The sequence below is a fragment of the Aquarana catesbeiana genome, linkage group LG05, assembly GCF_042186555.1.
Source record: "Aquarana catesbeiana isolate 2022-GZ linkage group LG05, ASM4218655v1, whole genome shotgun sequence".
Lineage (NCBI taxonomy): Eukaryota > Metazoa > Chordata > Amphibia > Anura > Ranidae > Aquarana > Aquarana catesbeiana.
Window position 1 is genome coordinate 600,914,831 of NC_133328.1, and position 19,529 is coordinate 600,934,359.

A 19,529-nucleotide genomic window follows, 5' to 3' on the forward strand; every position below is an offset into this window, starting at 1 on the left:
GGTAGTCGGCAGGGATCGGTAAGCTTCCAATGCATACTTGCGATCGGAAAGCTTTCCTATCATGTGACCGCTGTGACAGCCAATGGTCACATGATCAGTGGGAAGGAGTTAATAAAAGTGGGCTGGCAAACACAGTTCGAACTGGCAAGAACTTGACTAAAACGCATCTAGCATTGAGGTAAGCAACCCCAACATGACAATACTGTACATATAGACTACATTGAGAGTTTTACTTGTCACTGCTGTTGTTTCCTAATGTAATTCCTTACAGATCATGAAGGCATCAGATATGCAACTCACAAACTTCCTGAAGCACAAATATAAGGATAGCAGTCTCATCCATCTAGAAGTACACGTAAAGATGGAACTGCACAGATTTACAGTGCAATCTGCTCCTTCCATCCTGAGTACAGTTCACAACTGCACTGGAAGCCATCCAGCAAGCTGCCACGTCTCATCTAACACCAACACCTTCATCTGCCAACATCTGTTCTTCGCATTGTATTGTTACAGAGACTATTCACAAGATGCTGCCGAGCAAATGAATATTCAGCCTCCTATGCATTATCTCAGCTCTTTATCTGACAATCACACGTATACATCCTCACCAAACTGTGAATCTGCCATCACATTATGGGGGAAAAAAAATAGCATGCCATTGTGCAGCTGGGTGTAAAATAAAAGACTTCAATAATTTTATAGAGAGTCTCATTGTTTGCATAGGCATACAGCATAAAGGGGCAGATGGAAGAACTTTTTGACCTGCAGGAGATAAGAATGATCATTCTCATAATTGCACCTCGAGTATATTGTGGTGAGGCTGTAAGATCTGACATTTTCATACATCATTTTATACAAAAGTGATTGCATCGCTGAAAATCAGGAATTCATCAACAACTTAGTTACATAGTTACATAGTAGGTGAGGTTGAAAAAAGACACAAGTCCATCAAGTCCAACCTATGTGTGTGATTATGTGTCAGTATTTCATTACATATCCCTGTATGTTGCGGTCATTCAGGTGATTATCTAACAGTTTCTTGAAGCTATCAATGCTCCCCGCTGAGACCACCGCCTGTGGAAGGGAATTCCACATCCTTGCCGCTCTTACAGTAAAGAACCCTCTACGTAGTTTAAGGTTAAACCTCTTTTCTTCTAATTGTAATGAGTGCCCACGACTCTTATTAAACTCTCTTCTGCGAAAAAGTTTTATCCCTATTGTGGGGTCACCAGTACAGTATTTGTAAATTGAAATCATATCCCCTCTCAAGCGTCTCTTCTCCAGAGAGAATAAGTTCAGAGCTCGCAACCTTTCCTCATAACTAAGATCCTCCAGACCCTTTATTAGCTTTGTTGCCCTTGTTTGTACTCGCTCCATTTCCAGTACATCCCTCCTGAGGACTGGTGCCCAGAACTGGACAGCATACTCCAGGTGAGGCCGGACCAGAGTCTTGTAGAGCGGGAGAATTATCGTTTTATCTCTGGAGTTGATCCCCCTTTTAATGCATGCCAATATTCTGTTTGCTTTATTAGCAGCAGCTTGGCATTGCATGCCATTGCTGAGCCTATCATCTACTAGGACCCCCAGGTCCTTTTCCATCCTAGATTCTCCCCCCAGTGTATAGATTGCATTCATATTTTTGCCACTCAAATGCATTATTTTACATTTTTCTACATTGAACCTCATTTGCCATGTAGTCGCCCACCCCATTAATTTGTTCAGGTCTTTTTGCAAGATTTCCACATCCTGCGGAGAAGTTATTGCCCTGCTTAGTATCGTCTGCAAATACAGAGATTGAACTGTTTATCCCATCCTCCAGATCGTTTATGAACAAATTAAATAGGATTGGTCCCAGCACAGAACCCTGGGGAACCCCACTACCCACCCCAGACCATTCTGAGTACTCCCCATTTATCACCACCCTCTGAACACGCCCTTGTAGCCAGTTTTCAATCCATGTACTCACCCTATGGTCCATGCCAACGCACCTTATTTTGTACACTAAACGTTTATGGGGAACTGTGTCAAATGCTTTTGCAAAATCCAGATACACCACGTCTACGGGCATTCCTTTATCTAGATGACAACTCACCTCCTCATAGAAGGTTAATAGATTGGTTTGGCAAGAACGATTCTTCATGAATCCATGCTGATTACTGCTAATGATATCATTCTTATTACTAAAATCTTGTATATAGTCCCTTATCATCCCCTCCAAGAGTTTACATACTATTGATGTTAGGCTAACTGGTCTGTAATTCCCAGGGATGTTTTTTGGGCCCTTTTTAAATATTGGTGCTACATTGGCTTTTCTCCAATCAGCTGGTACCATTCCAGTCAATAGACTGTCTGTAAAAATTAGGAACAACGGTCTGGCAATCACCTGACTGAGTTCCCTAAGTACCCTCGGATGCAAGCCATCTGGTCCCGGTGATTTATTAATGTTACGTTTCTCAAGTCTAATTTTAATTCCGTCCTCTGTTAACCATGTAGGTGCTTCCTGTGTTGTGTCATGAGGATAAACACTGCAGTTTTGGTTACTGAAGCCCCCCGATTCACTCGTGAAGACTGAGGAGAAGAATAAATTCAATACCTTTGCCATCTCCCCATCCTTTGTAACCAGATGTCCTTCCTCATTCTTTATGGGGCCAATATGGTCTGTCCTCCCTTTTTCACTGTTTACATACTTAAAGAATTTCTTGGGATTTTTTTTGCTCTCCTCCGCTATGTGTCTTTCATGTTCTATCTTAGCCGTCCTAATTGCACCCTTACATTTCTTATTGCATTCTTTATAAAGTCTGAATGCTGAGGATGATCCCTCAACCTTGTATTTTTTGAAGGCCTTCTCCTTTGCTTTTATATGCATTTTTACATTGGAGTTAAGCCATCCAGGATTTTTGTTCGCTCTTTTAAATTTATTACCCAATGGGATGCATTGGCTAATGCCCTTATTTAATATGCTCTTAAAGCAAACCCATCTCTCCTCCGTATTCTTTGTTCCTAATATTTTATCCCAATTTTTGCCTTTTAGCAAAGTTTGTAGTTTAGGGAAGTTGGCTCTTTTGAAATTCAGTGTCTTTGTGTTCCCTTCATGTTTCCTATTTGTGTGATTTATACTGAAACTAATATTGTGATATTCAGAGAACAATATTCATCATCGCTGTATGGTATTCCCTGCAATTTCATTCAAACAACTTCAGGCTAAGTCCCCCCGAGAATGTCTTTTAGGCCCCTTACACAAAAGAGTCAAAATGGGCCTCATTGCACAGCTAGCAATAGTTAATGACATTCAACTGAACTTGTTCTGTAATGTTAACCCCTATGTGCCGGCGGCGGCACCTACCAGCCCTTTAAAGAGGTTTCAGATGCCAGGTGGCAGGGCGGGGTTTATGATCATGTGACTGCCATGATTGGCTGTCACGGCGGTCACTTGATTGGAAAGCTCCCGTTTGCAAGTAGCATGTAGTAGTATCATGAGTTTTCCATTAGCCACCGGTAACTGTGCTGGGAGCGCACATAGCGCATGCTCTTGGTACAGCTGCATTAACCCCAATTCACACAAATATGCAGCCGCTCGGCACCAAGGATCACCTGCTGAGAGGCCGCATATTTGCGTGCGGCCGGTGCCAAAGGGTTAAAGATGTTTCAACATGCATCTAAAAAGGTTCCTCAGCTCTAATGAAGATGCTATTCAGCCTCAGTTCACACTATGAACTGCATGTGAATCGCACAGGAACCACACCGCATTCCTGTTCAATTCACATGTGATTCAGTGCGGTGCGGTTTGAGCCCATTCATTTTAAATGGGCTGAAATCACAATGCATCGCACCAAAGTCACACATGCACCAATTTTGGTACCCCACAGCAACAGGAACACATGGTAATTTTGTACCATGCAATCTGATGTGATCCAGTGTGCGTGTTTTCTCACACTGTATTAGTGTGAGCCTAGGCTAACAGAGGAGTATGGGAGTTGTTTGGATGAGCTGCATAACATTTTCAACATTACAGTACAAGTCCAGTTGAATGTCACTAACTACTACTAGTTATACCAAGGTCTTCACAGACATGCTTCGATGCATACACTCCTACCCACCCACTGAGCGTGCCCCAAAAGACTGAAGGGCCAAAAGAGCAAATCAGTTATTCTTTCTTCAGAATGGACTGATACACCATATTGCCAACAGTATTGGGATGCCTGCCTTTGCACGCACATGAACTTTAATGGCATCCCAGTCTTAGTCCATAGGGTTCAACGTTGAGTTGGCCCACCCTTTGCAGCTATAACAGCTCCTTCCAAAAGCGTATTTGTGAGGTCAGGCACTGATGTTGGACGAGATGGCCTGGCTTGCAGTCTCCGCTCTAATTCATCCCAAAGGTTTTCTGTCAAATTGAGGTCAGGACTCTGTGCAGGCCAGTCAAGGTCCTCCACCCCAAACTGGCTCATCCACACTATATTGCCAAAAGTATTGAGCCACCCCTCCAAATCATTTGGTGGAGGGGGGGGGGTTATGGAGTGGGGTTGTTTTTCAGGGGTTGGGCTTGGCCCGTTAGTTCCAGTGAAGTGAACTCTTAAGGCAGGGGTGCCCAACCTTTTGAGGAGCGAGGGCCACTTTAGCGACTTGGTAACCGGTCGCGGGCCACGATGCGCATAAAGGGCAGATGGCAGTTCTGTGTCCATTCTGCATATGTAGAGCAGACACGGACACAGCCTGCTCTACCCTAAGGGTCCTACGATCCGCCCAGACACAAGGGGACAGATCCTTCTGTTTTTTTAAGCAAATCGGATTGGAGATAGGCGGGTGTAAACTGACACAAGTCCGTTTACAAATGCCGCTCTATAGAGGTGAATGGAGAGTTTGTTTGAGTCCACCTGAAAAACAGACAGGTGGACTCGATCGGACCGATTGTGGGAAAGGATGCTTTTGGTGGCGTTTGATGTTACTCTTGGAAAATACAATAAAACATTTAAACCCCAAAATAATATATTTGTCCTACTCCTCTCCTGTTTAAAGCTGAAAACGTTGAGAAGAGGCTATTTGCTATCCTCTTCCTCTACTTCTGATCTGGTACTTTATTGTGAAAAATGTTCTTCAACAGCCCATTTCCTTACCTTAACCCATGGTCACACGACCTTCAGCATTCCTCTTTTACTAACGCTAGACAGTGATATGGTGCTGCCAACAGTGCCAACAGCAAATACTGGTACTACAAGTACCAGCCCCTGCACCACACTTCCCACAATGCCTCCTTAGAAATGCTCCTTTCTATGGACAGCTTCATGAGTGTGATAATGGCCAATGTTTTGGCCAGACTAAAAATCCTCTTGTTGGAGAGGGCATGAAGTGGGTGGACACTGAACACTGTGGCGAATGGCCAGAGCTTCCAGCTCCAAGGTCATGACATCACATAATTGCACAGAGGGTCAGAGAGTTGACCAATCACTTGCACAAAGGAGAACACCTCCTGGACTGGTCATCATCCCAAGAACCACATGTCCACAGCTTCAAGAGGTAAAACAAATGTTACAGATGTAATTTGTACTCTACTGATGAATCGTCCCTACAGTTTAGTAAATGTGATAAAATTTAATTTTGCAAAGAATACCCAAAAACGTGCAAATAAAATAAAATATTTTTTTTAATTATTACATTTTTTTATATTGTTTATCTAAATTATTTAAAAATGGATGTAAACAGTCAGCAGAGCTTCACCCAAAAAAAGAAAGAACCAAACCATGTATGGGCAGGATGAATGTACCAAGTTCATTGATCGATCAACTTGGGTACAACCAGCTTGCCCAGTTTTACAAGCGATTATCTCTAGCAGCTGGTATAGCCACTAACAATAATTGCTATCTTCTCCCGGCGAGAATGGCTCCCCTTGCCCATGCGCCAGGAGAATACAGTGGCTCGTCGGGACGGATTCCCATGTCAACACTGTGTTGATGGGGGAATCAAGCCCATGGTTGCAGCAAAGACATTTGATCCATCTATGGCTGGCCTATTTAATTATGTAACAATCTCATTCACTAAGGTGATAATTCCTTTGCAAAGTGTATTTGCCTTTAGTAAATCAACCTCAATGTTTGTCTAAAAATAAAAATGCCATTCCGATAAAAAGTGCAAGGAAGGGGATAGCAAATAACATTTTGTTCACCTGTCTGGAATTCAAATTTAAACTTGTACTATTTGTTCCAAAGCTAAAGGTGGACTCTAAACAAAACATCTGAATGCAACACAGTCATTACACTTTCAAAAAAAACATTTTTTTATTAAAGTTTTACAATAAAAGGTCACAGTGAAATATGTAGTTCTGTCCTCATTCCAAATTGAAACAGCATATGGTACAAAAATGGTCACAGAAACAAAGCATAAATACAGCTCCAAGATAGAAATGTGTAACAACATCTTAAGTAAAGATAATCAGGTAGGTAGGGTGACTTTTAAAATGACGATGCCAAAGATGGTGGAATTGCATAGAAACCGCTAATGCTTGAGGAATAACAGAGCTAAGATAGGGATAAAAACTGATTCAAAGAAAAAGGACAAAAAAGTGTGAGTTCTAGAAGTCTAGAGTTCCTAGAAAAACTGCTTAAATATATAAAGTAGAACTAAAGGCAAAACTTTTTGTTTTAAAGTGGTGTTCCGGCCGAAAAGATACTTTTAAATAAAAATACCCCTATAATACACAAGCTTCATGTATTCTAGTAAAGTTAGTCTGTAAACTAAGGTCTGTTTTGTTAGTTTATAGCAGTAGTTTGTTATTTTATAAACTTACAGCAGGCCGTGGCCATCTTAAGTGTGGGCATTTGAAGCCAGACTGTATTTCTTCCTGGATCTCATCCTTGCAGATCTCGCACATGCTCAGTGCAGCACAAGCAGTGTAATAGGTTTAAGGTCAGGTTTCCATAGCAACGGCAGTGTCAGAGGAAGTTGCCGCCCCTTCCCAGAAAGCATTGCAAACAGGAAATGATGCGATGGGCCACGGCCAGGGAGGAGGAAGTGAAAAATGAATACAACAGATATACAGTAGGTGCTGAGAAAAAAAAATAAAAAAATATCCAATTCGTTTACAGTGCACAGTTTAGTGAGGGATGCTGAAGAGTTGTAAAAGTGGGTGGAACTCCACTTTAAGTTTGTACAGAGTGTCCCATTGGGGATATTTCCATTCACTTCCTGTCCCGGAGCCAAAACAGGGAATCAGAGGAAATCCCTCCAAAGTGCACACGCTGATTGTCACCAGAAAAAGTGTTTCTATTTTAAGAATTTCCCTCTATTACTGTTCTGGTAACAACCCAAAATTTGGGATCTTCTTCCACTTTTTGTGATAATGGTAAACAGAACAGATAGAGAGGGCGAATTGCCCTAATGGGGGCACAGATAGTAATAAAAACCTGACAGGTGTTCTAACAACTCCCCGCTCTATCCAAAACTTCAAAAAAGTTTGCCTTTAGTTATACTTTAAACCCAAAAGAAGTAGAATAGAAAACAGTGTGGAAAAGCCGTAAAAGTAGCTGCCATTTTTTGTTAGACTGCATACCGTGTCCTGTAAAGTAAAATTAAATCTAGCCAGCTTTACCACGACTGACTTTACTACTCCACAGCAGCTTGGAAAGGTAGAAAACTTCAGCTTCCATCTGAGGCTCTTCACACAGATATTTTGCCTTATGACAAATTGCCTTTATTACATTTTCTTTTTTTTTTCTTTTAGAGGTAGGTTTTAATCTCTCTGTGTCCAGGAAGATCCTATTAAAGAGAAATCTCATTATCTGGCTATCTTGTTTTATCTTTTGTTGTGTTTGTTTTATTTCTATGAACATTATTCTGAACCTTGTTTACGACCAGGTACAACACAGGAAAAAAAAAAAGAGAGAGAACAGAAGTACAAATGACTACATTTGCGGCTCTCGGATATGGTCTTTAAAGCTATTTTCATCGTAGGAGGTTGACATTTAAACATTGAGAACACCGATATTTTGTGGATTAAGATGACATTCACCCTGCCAAGTGGTCAATTCCACATCCCCATTTCAGTATTGTTCTTTAGAGCTACTGTCGTTTTCTTTAAACTACCTCCGGAGACCTTTAGAAAGTAATTCATACCATGAAAGGGCAAGTTTGTTCCGATATTAATATGTCAGGAGCATTACAGGCCTGGAACTGGCTTTGCCTACCTTGTGTCAGCAGCTGGAGGTTTCGGACTTCCTCCCGTACTTTGAGCTGGAGGACCTGCTGTAGGACATATTGCCGTTGGCTCTCTGGACTGATCCCCATCCGTTCCAGCTTCTTGTCCGTGAGTCGCAGCAAAGCACGACCTAGAGCAATATGGAAACAATTTATTGCAGAATGATTTATTAAATGATGCTAAGTGCAATGACAACATACAAACAACAGAAAACTAAGCTGTCGCAACAGATTGCCCTTCAGTTCACAGGTTTTTGATAAAAGTTACCAAACTTTCTCATTGACCTTGGACTTGAGTTGGCCATGTTACTGTCTGATAGTACAATGTATGTACAATTTCATTTAACTTTACCAAAAACTGCACAATATTACCAAAATTATTAGGACGCCTGCCTTTACACCATCGGTGCTCAACCTGTGGCCCTCCAACTGTTGCAAAACTACAATTCCCATCATGACTCTGCCTTTGGGAGTCAAGCTTGTAACTGTCAGCGGTTTGCAATGCCTCATGGGACTTGTAGTTCCGCAACAGCTGGAGGGCCACAGGTTGAGCACTCATGCTTTACACAGAAATGAACTTTAATGGCATCAGTATTAGTCCGTAGGGTTCAATATTGAGGTGGCCCACCCTTTGCAGATATAACAGCTTCAAATCTTCTGGGAAGGCTGTCCACAAGGTTTAGGAGTGTGTCTATGGGAATGTTTGACCATTCTTCCAGAAGCGCATTTGTGAGGTCAGGCACTGATGTGGATGAGATGGTCCAGCTCGCAGTCTCCACTCTAATTCATCCCAAATGTGTTCTATCAGGTTGAGGTCAGGACTCTGTGCAGGCCAGTCAAGTTCCTCCACCCCAAACACGCTCATCCATGTCTTTATGGACCTTGCTTTGTGCACTGGTGCGCAGTCATGTTGGAACAAGAAGGGGCCATCCCCAAACTGTTCCTACAAAGTTGGGTGCATGAAATTGTCCAAAATGTCTTGATATGCTGACGGCTTAAAAGTTCCCTTCACTGGCACTAAGGGGCCAAGCCCAATCCCTGAAAAACAACCCCACACCATAATCCCCCCTCCACCAAATTATTAGGACCAGTGCACAACCCAAGGTCCATAAAGACATGGATGAGCGAGTTTGGGGTGGAGGAACTTGACTAGCCTGCACAGGGTCCTAACCTCAACCCATTCCATTCAATTTATAGCCAATCCTGTAAACTTTCATGCTATGCAGCTGTTGGCACATCCAAAGGACATTGTACAACAAACTATGCTGCCAACCTTAGGTCTAAGCAACTCATAGTTACATAGTTTATAAGATTGAAAAAAGACACAGGTCCATCCAGTTCAACCTAAGTATTTGTGATTATCATTCTCCAACAATTCCTATAGCCTGGTATATTGTGCTTCCTGAGGAAGACATGTAGGTTTGGCCCAAGCTCACTGCCCGCGGGGAAAGAGAACTTACATGGAAACTGGTTGATGGAGCAAAGTATATTATTGTAGTAATGTTGAGAGAAAACAGCAACTCTGTAGACTCTGTAGTCACACCTGAATCAAAACACTTACAATGAACCAGACAAGGCGTAGCAGTGCACACTGTAGACAACAGACAGCATCCGTCAAGGGAGGAGGCTGGAAGGCAGACTGGAACCCGGAGCCTTTAACAGGAAGGCTACTGTTCAATACACAGCGACAGTCCTTACCCCTGTCCCTCCTCCACAGGATCCTGACCCTATGCTCCTGACTCTCCCGACTGTCCCTAGCCAGCAGGAGATCTGTCCCTGTCCTACCCAAACCAAAGGGGACAATGCTTTTTACAAGCACTGCCCACATTAAAATAGGACAGACAGGTCAATCAGGGCAGCAGCATCCAGTGGGACAGCAGCTTTCCTGATGAGACCTACAGAAGCCTCAGAGTAACTTGGTTCCCACTTGTCCATCGACCTTCATGCACGGCGGCTGCCAGACAGTGCCATCCTTGCAAGGAGGCTAAACTACATGTGCTTATAGACATCTAATAGTTTGTTTAAATTTTCAACACTCTCAGACAGTACTGCTAACTGGGGGTTCTACAGTTTAACTGCTGCAACAGCAAAGAACCCTTTCTGCAATCTGAGATGAAACTGTTTTCCTGCTAACCTCAAATCAGTCAGTAAGGTGTCTTAAAAAATTGGGAATAAAGGCTTGGCCAGTAAAAGCAGGTTCCTCAGATTGGGACTTTAAACGGACCACAAACAGTATTTATATAAGAATATACAAATGTATTGGACATAAATACCAATCAGCAACATCAGAGTGGAAATAAAAACAAACACATATGTTGGGAACAGAAATGGAAACAGCTGAAAAGAAAGCCCAAAACTGTCAGACAGACAGAGCATCCAACACGTTTCGAAAAAACAAAATGCAGATCTTCTTCAGGGACAGTGGGCTTGCAAGTTCCAAATCTGTAGCTTAAATCCCAAAGGTTAGTGCTTCACTCAGACAGAGAGAGATCATAACTTAATGATGGAAAGAGAGATTTGCCTGTCAAAGCCATGCACAGGCATCAGACCAGGAAGTTAGCGACAACCAGTGATCCACATAGGACAATATAGTCCCACTGAGAAAAGGTCAGTACCCTAGGTATTTGACTGTGGTATATATTCACAGAAACTCTAGAGGAGATATACAGTATTTATCCCACAAAAAGCAGGTCAGGTCAGTATAGAATGGAATCTGTGTCTTGGATACGAGCATCCGAACCATCGCAGACCATGAACTGGAGCAGGGTTCTGGAGAAGCCATACTGATCTTGTATCTAAGATGGAACAGCATGGCTGTTTGCATCTGCCGGGTGGAACAGAGGCTTGGCCATATCTGAGTTAAGTTCCCCAAGGACTTGCCTGTGTAAACATGAGACTGATGCTGCTTGCATTTAATTATAAAAAAATGGTGGCCAACAAATGTTGATGCAACAGGCTTCTTATTTTGAAAGCTACACATTACAGGTTAGCTTGTACCATAGGGAGACCATTAGTCACTTAAAAGTTGATCAGAGGTATTTTGTCAGGTGCTTAGAGCTTAGTCAATTTGGTGAAGCTTCACGATGTAAATGGCACCAAATCAGGTGCAAGGAAAATTTCTTGCAGATGATTGGATGATGGAAATCAGCAGAGCTTCACCACATTCACTAAGGTCTGGAGAAAATGAGTGCAACTGCACCTGCAAAGTGCACAGTCTATTTGCCGTTAGTAAATTAACCCTTTTTCCTCACCCACTTGTCTACTATGTTCATACGGTATGGAGCTTTAAAGCGGTTGTATACCCCGCTTTGTGATTTTCACCTACAGGTAAGCCTATAATAAGGCCTGCCTGTAGGTAAAATGAATAACTCCTAAACGTACACCATTTAGAAGATATTCACCCTGCATGCAGCCGCTGACGTCGGCGGCGCATGCGCTCTGAAGGTCCGGCATATCGTGCCGGAACTTCAGAGCTTTTTGCTGGAACCAAAGGACCACTCAGCGCTAGAGCCCGCAAACCCAGAAGAAACACCAGAGGAACATGTCAGCCCCCTCAGCAGTGACCAGGCACCACTGCGGGGGCTTTGTTTTAAGGTAAGTATTTCATAATGTGCTAGTATAATGTGCGATGCATACTAGCACATTATGCCATTGTTTTAAAGGTTTTTTTTGTTTGTTTGTTTTTTCCAGCGGTTTACTAACGCTTTAATTAGACAGAAATAATCTAAACACAGGTTTTGCAGTTCCTATCATTAAAATATATATAATGTTCTGTGACACCAGCGATATTACCGTAAATGTCACAATGTGTAATAAAGGCTTGTTTGTAAAATAAAGATGGTATGCAATTAGTATAAAAGGTATATTTTTCAGATCTCTGTATGACTTTCGATTAGACGGTAAATCGACTTTTATATACCCACAATTTGGCCGGACCCTGCTTAACCGCCCACATTTTGGCCCAAAGTATGGCCGGCTTTAGTTTAGGATACAAAAATTAAGGTCTGTTCACTTTGGCTACCCAATCATGTGCAAAAAAAAAAAAAAAAAAAAAAAAAAAAAAAGGATCTTTGTTTGAAGTGAATTGAAAGTAAATTGAAGTGAAGAGAACTTCACCAATTCACTAAGTGAACATTTGCTTTACAAAGTGAACATTTTACAAGGTGAACGTTAACTTTTCGGAATGAACAGTCTTTTCTGTTAGTAAATTAACCACACAGTCCCAAATGAAGAAGCTACTGCTGTGCTCTCTATAGAAAACCCATATTACTCTGCAAAACCAAAGTCATTGGTGCTCTTGTGTTAAATGTTTATTTGTAAATTGTATATGTGTTAATTTAAATGTAAGCAGAGCAAAGCATAAATGTGACTAAAGTGTATGTCCCTTTTTTGTGTCTCCTTATTTTATATATATATATATATATATATATTTTTTTTTATTTATTGTGTTCTATGATAGCATAGCTTTTTGATTATTTTTTTTTAAACTTTAGCACTGTCACAAGCTGACAGATGATGAAAGGTTCTCTTTATGGAGTTTACAGGCCACTGGTGTCCCTGTGTGTGATGCTGATAAAGATCAGGTACAACTGAGTGAGTGAGCTATAATATTTCTGGAAACGAATAACAAATCTCCTTTAGAGGATTGTGACCTTTGAATGTTGGGGCTGGCTTCCCTGGCCTGTGGTAAATCGCCCATGGCACAATGGGCTCCCTATCTATAAGCTACACAGTGGTGTGTATCCATGATGAAACTTGTCTAGCATGAAAACTCCTGGCTAGACACTTCTGTTTAGCAGTCTCCATAAGGGAACCTTGAATTTACCATTTTGCCATTGTTTCGAGGATCTTTTTTTAAATAATTCAGCAAATTTTATACTGGGGGTTGTTGTGGCACTGCATCTTGCGCCACTATGGGATGCCCATCACAACACACCTCATCTCCTCTATTCATAAAAGGCTGAAAGCAGTCTAGTGCAACTGTAATCTGTAACTATACAAGGAAAGGCAGCTTTTGCTTTCCGGGGCAGGGAGGAGGCAGAAGAAGGCTCAGAGATAAGGATATTGTCCTAGGGAAGGAGAAGTATGGGTTATCAGGTGGTGTCACAAGGTGAAGAAAAATATCAGATGGTGTCACAGGGGTGAGGAGAGATATCAGATGGTGTTATGGGGATAAGGTATGGTACCAGATGGTTTGATGAGAAGGGGTATCAGATGGTGACACAGGGTAGGGTGGAGTATCAGATGTGTCATTAGGGTGGGCAGATGTATCAGATGGTGTCACAGGGGTAAGAAGGAGTATAAGATGAGTTACAGGAGTGAGGAGGTGTACCCATAGTGTCCCACAAGTTACAAGGGGTATCCGCTGGTGCCCTGGGGTTATAAGGGTTACCAGATGATGTCACAGGGGTGAAGAGGGGTTCCAGGTGGTGTTCCAGGCATTAGAAGGGGTACCAGATTGTGTCATAGGGGTGAGGAGACTTTCCAGATGGTGCCATAGGGTCCTAGGGTTTAGAAGGGGAACCAGACGGTGTCAAAAGGGGCAAGGAGGGTAGTGCCATAAGTGTAAAGAGCATTACGAGATGGTGTCACAAAAGTAGTATCTTAACCACTTGACCACTGGGCACTTAAACCCCCTTCCTAACCAGACCAATTTTCAGCTTTCTGTGCTCTCACATTTTGAATGACAATTACCCAGTCATGCAACACTGTACCTACATTACATTTTTGTCCTTTTTTTCACAAAGATAGAGATTTCTTTTGGTGGTATTTATTAACCGCTGGGTTTTTTATTTTTTGCGCTATAAAAGAAAAAAGACCGAAAAATTCTGTAAAAAAATGTATTTTTCTTTGTTTCTGTTATACAATTTTGCAAATTAGTAATCATTCTTCATAGATTTTGGCCAGAATTTATACTGCTACATATCTTTGGTAAAAATAACCCAAATCGGTGTATATTATTTGGTCTTTGTGAAAGCTATAGAGTCCACAAGCTATGGTGCCAATCTCTGAAAATTGATCACACAAGTACTGACAGCCTATCTTATTTCTTGAGACCCTAACAAGCCAGGAAAGTACAACTACCCCCCAAATCAACCCTTTTTGGAAAGTAGACATTCCAAGGTATTTAATTAGAGGCATGGTGAGTTTTTTGAAGTTGTCATTTTTTCCCACAATTCTTTGCAAAATCAAGATTTTTTTGTCTTTTTTTCACAAAATTGTTATATTAGCAGGTTATTTATTCTAACACATGGCATGTACATACCAAAAATGACATCCCAAAATAGATTCTCCTACTTCTCCTGAATACGGTGATACCATATGTGTGAGACTTTTCCACAGCGTGGCCATGTAGAGAGGCCCAACATGCAGGGCGCACCATCAGGTGTTCTAGGGGCATCAGTTTCAAATCTAATTTGACACCTGTTACACTTTTATGAGGCACTGTAATGACATGGATGATAACTGATGTGGCATGAATGAGCATGAATGGGGATGGATGAGCTGTGGATGGGGATGGCTGAGCGTGAATGAGTATGGCTGAGTATGGATGGATACGGCTGAGTACGGATGGGTACGGCTGAGTATGGCTGGGTATAGATGGGATGGCTGAGTACGGCTGAGTATGGCTGGGTATAGATGGGATGGCTGAGTACGGCTGGGTACGGCTTAGTATGGCTGGGCACGGCTGAGTACGACTGGGTACGGCTGAGTATGGCTGAGTATGGCTGAGTATGGCTGAGTATGGCTGAATATAGCTGGGTATGGCTGAGTACGGCTGAATATTGCTGGGTATGGCTGAGTATGGATGGGTATGGCTTATTATGGATGGGGGTGGATGGGATGGCTGAGCATGGAAGGATCGATGAGTATTTGCTGAGGATGCATGGATGGCTGAGCATGGATGGATGGATGAGTATTGCTGATTATGGATGGCTGAGTATGCTGAGTATGGATGGCTGAGCATGGATGGATGGATGAGTATGCTGAGTATGGATGGCTGAGCATGGATGGATGGATGAGTATGCTGAGTATGGATGGGTATGCCGAGTATGGATGGCTGATTATGCTGAGTATGGATGGCTGAGCATGGATGGATGGATGAGTATGCTGAATATGGATGAGTATGGATGGGTGAGCATGGATGGATGAGTATGCTGAGCATGGATGGCTGAGCATGGATGGATGGATGAGTATGCTGAGTATGGATGGCTGAGCATGGATGAGTATGCCGAGTAGGGATGGGTGAGCATGGATGGATGGATGGATGAGTATGCTGAGTATGGATGAGTATGCTGAGTATGGATGGGTGAGCATGGATGGATGGATTAGTATGCTGAGTATGGATGAGTATGCTGAGCATGGATGGCTGGGTATGGATGGATGACTGGATGAGGCTGCAATGGGCACATATCACTACACATCCAGCCCACAGCGCTGCTGCCACCGATCTCTCTCCTCGCACTCCTACCAATAGGTACGGGGAGGGGAGAGAGGAACCGGACGTGACGCCGGTTTGTTTACTAGTGATCGCTCTGTCATTTGACGGAGCGATCACGTGGTAAACGGGCGCTATCAGAGGACCCGGCGGTCACGGATGTTCTCGGATGCGCGCCCGAGGGGGCGCGTGATAGCGGGATTCTGGGAGGACGTCAATGTACGCCCTCCCAGAGTTATCCGACCGCGCTGCAGCCGTCATTCAACTATAGCGCGGTCAGCAATCGGTTAAGAACAGAGTAATTTCAATTCAATAAAACAAACTTTTGGACCATTCTGTTTCTACAATCATGAGGATGAGGATTTGGAGAAGATCTGTAAAGAAGAGTGAAACAAAATCCCTCCTGAGATGTGTGCAAACCTGGTAACCAACTACAAGATATGTCTTACCTCTGTACTTGCCAACAAGGGTTTCTCCACCAAGTACTAGGTCATGTTTTGCTTGGGGATCAAATACTTATTTTACTCACTGAACTGCAACTTAATTTATAGCATTTGTTTTATGTGTTGTTTTTTTCTGGATTTTTGGTTATTATTCTCTATCATTTAACATACACCTATGATAAAAATTATACACTCTTCATATCTTTGTACGTGGGCAAACTTAGAAAATCTGCAGGGGATCAAATAATTATTTTTCCCACTGTATATATATATATATATATATATATATATATATATACACACACAGTATATATAAATACAGGATGGATATAAATCAATGATTAAAAAAAAAAAAAAGATTTTTTTGATTTAAATCGATTTTGTTTTTATCAAATTTATTTTAATAAAATGCTTTTGGAGTAAAGATAGTTTTCTATTTAAGATACATTAATAATTTTGTTTACTCAGCATGAGATGGAGCTTAGTTTTGTAGCATGAGGCTGTATATTCTGCAGTATTTACATTTTTAGTAAACTCATTCAACTCATTTAAGAGGCGGCTTGCGGGCACGCCGCTGGCGGCGCGCAGGAGCTTCGTGAGCACGGTATCCCCGCGGGCCCCACGATCGTCTCACGGAGAGGAAGAATGGGGAAATGCTAATGTAAACAAGCATCTCCCCGTTCTGCCTAATGACACTGATCACCGCTCCCTGTAATCGGGAGCGGTGATCAGTGACGTGTCACACACAGCCCTTCCCCCCCCACAGTTGGAATCACTCCCCAGGACACACTTAACCCCTACAGCGCCACCTAGTGGTTAACCCCTTCACTGCCAGTCACATTTACACAGTAATCAATGCATTTTTAATTGCACTGACCGCTGTATAAATGTGAATGGTCCCAAAATCATGCCAAAAATGTCCGATCTGTCCGTCATAATGTCGCAGTCACGATAAAAATCACTGATCGCTGCCATTACTAATAAAAAAAAATTATTAATAAAAATGGCATAAAACTATCCCCTATTTTGTAGACACTATAACTTTTGCGCAAACCAATCAATAAACGCTTATTGTGGGGTTTTTTTTTACCAAAAATATGTAGAAGAATACGTATCGGCCTAAACTGAGGAAAAAAATGTTTTTTATATATTTTTTGGGGATATTTATTATAGCAAAGAGTAAAAGATAATGTGTTTTTTTCAAAATTGTCACTATTTTTTTGTTTATAGCGCAAACAATAAAAACCGCAGAAGTGATCAAATACCACCAAAAGAAAGCTTTATTTGTTCGAAAAAAAGGACGTCAATTTTGTTTGGGAGCCACGTCAGTTAAAGCGACGCAGTGCCGAATCGCAAAAAGTGCTCTGGTCTTTGGCCAGCCAAATGGTCCGGGGCTTAAGTGGTTAAAGATCCTAACTACCAGCAAGATTAAGTCCTTACATTTAAAGAGCACCTGTCATTTCAGATCCATCATGGCAGCGCCTGTTAGCAGCATCCACTCACCTGCTGCCGCCACGTCCCTCACCTTGTTGTGTCACTGCCGCATCACCAGCCGTCCCATTAAAGTGAATGGAACTGTCGGTGAGTCACCAGCGGGTCAGAGGAGGAGCTGCTGCGGGACAGATGACAGTTGCTCTTTAAAAATGATCATTTAAATCAAGCTATTTTACTAGTGATTTAAATCATGATTTAAATCGTGATCAAAATCTACTTTATTTAAATTAAATCCACCCTGTATATATATATATATATATATATATATATATATATATATATATATATATATATAGAGATATCTATATATAGATATCTCTATATATATCTATATATATATAGAGATATCTATCTATATAGATATAGATAGATATCTATCTATATCTATATATATATCTATATAGATAGATATATATATATACTAAAAAATGCGTACAGGTGGGGGTTAATAAAAGTTCAAAAACTTCCTAAGTGGGGCATCTGCGAGCCCACAGACAATATGTCTCCGTGAGATCACGTGACTAAGAAAGGTCCTGATTTTCTTCCACATGCGCCAAAAGGTTTGTTGTATTTTTATTAAACTGCATAGAGATTATGTTTTGTGAACAGTTTAGGTTTTAAAAAGTGATTGACGGTTTTATAACCTGGCATCCTATGATAAGCAACAGGAAAAGAGTAGGAAAATCAGGTTTCATGAATTCTGACAGGGCTGGATGTCTTTTGCAGCTGGAGATCTGTTGCAATTTCCAGTAAGCCAAGGGTATAAATATGTAGAGAATAAATAATGAATACATTAGAAAGCCTCCCAGTACATTGAGCTGTTTCTGTTACAGTACAGACATATCAGATGCAGGGCGGGGCAAACAACATTTTGGGTCCTATTCCTCTGGATAACAGATTTTGCTTCCTGAATGCTTTTTGGTGTATTTTATTGATTTTTGGTTGCTAATCAAGTAGTTATGCTGTAAATTCACCCATCACGTACCATTTTACAGAAATCTTCTGTTTTTGCAATTTCTCTTGGCTATGCAGCACATGTGAAAGGAGCATACGGAAACATGGAACTGTTGCTGAAGCACAACCAGTACACCAAGTACAACTGGAATATCTGAGGAGATCTGTTGCTTGGAATGCAGCTCATCCTACAACCAAATACGTAAATATATTTTGTTGGGATTTTATGTCATAGACCAACACAAAGTGGCACATAATTGTGAAGTGGAAGGAAAATGATAAATGGTTTCCCAATTTTTTTACAAATAATTATGTGAAAAGTTTGGCGTGCATTTGTATTCAGCCCCCTTTACTCTGATGCCCCTAACTAAAATCTAGTGGAACCAATTGTCTTCAGAAGTCACCTAATTAGTACATAGAGTCCACCTGTATGTAATTTAATCTCAGTATAAATACAGCTGTTCTGTGAAGCCCTCAGAGGTTTGTTAGAGAACCTTAGTGAACAAACAGCATCATGAAGGTCACAAAACACACCAGACAGGTCAGGGATAAAGTTGTGGAGAAGTTTAAAGCAGGGTTAGGTTATAAAAAAATATCCCACGCTTTGAACATCTCACTGTTCAATTTATCATCTGAAAATGCAAACCTACCAAGAAATGGCCGTCCACCTCAACGGACAGGCCAGGCAAGGAGAGCTTTTATCAGAGAAGCAGCCAAGAGGCCCATGGTAACTCTGGAGGTGCTGCAGAGATTCACAGCTCAGGTGGGAGAATCTGTCCACAGGACAACTATTAGTCGTGCACGCCACAAATCTGGCCTTTATGGAAGAGTGGCAAGAAGAAGTCTATTGTTGAAAGAGAGCCATAAGAAGTCCCGTTTGCAGTTTGCAAGAAGCTATGTGGGGGACACAGCAAACATGTAGAAGAAGGTGCTCTGGTCAGATGAGACCAAAATTGAACTTTTTGACCTAAAAGCAAAATGCTATGTGTGGCAGAAGACAAACACTGCACATC

General features: G+C 41.7%; 1 protein-coding gene across 2 annotated transcripts in view; it reads right to left on the minus strand.

Moving 5' to 3' along the window:
• The window catches only part of SAMD12 (sterile alpha motif domain containing 12), a 909,099-nt gene that overhangs the window by 430,080 nt on the left and 459,490 nt on the right, over positions 1–19,529 (minus strand). The window contains exons 4-5 of one of the 2 annotated variants that reach the window (XM_073632176.1): positions 8,178–8,318; positions 6,248–7,749 (exon numbers count right to left, since the gene is read on the minus strand). In XM_073632176.1, coding sequence (XP_073488277.1) covers positions 7,724–7,749; positions 8,178–8,318 — 167 coding nt within the window. In that variant the 3' untranslated portion in view covers positions 6,248–7,723. Of the gene's footprint in view, positions 1–6,247; positions 7,750–8,177; positions 8,319–19,529 lie in introns of those variants that run through there. The other variant, XM_073632177.1, reaches the window with a different exon arrangement.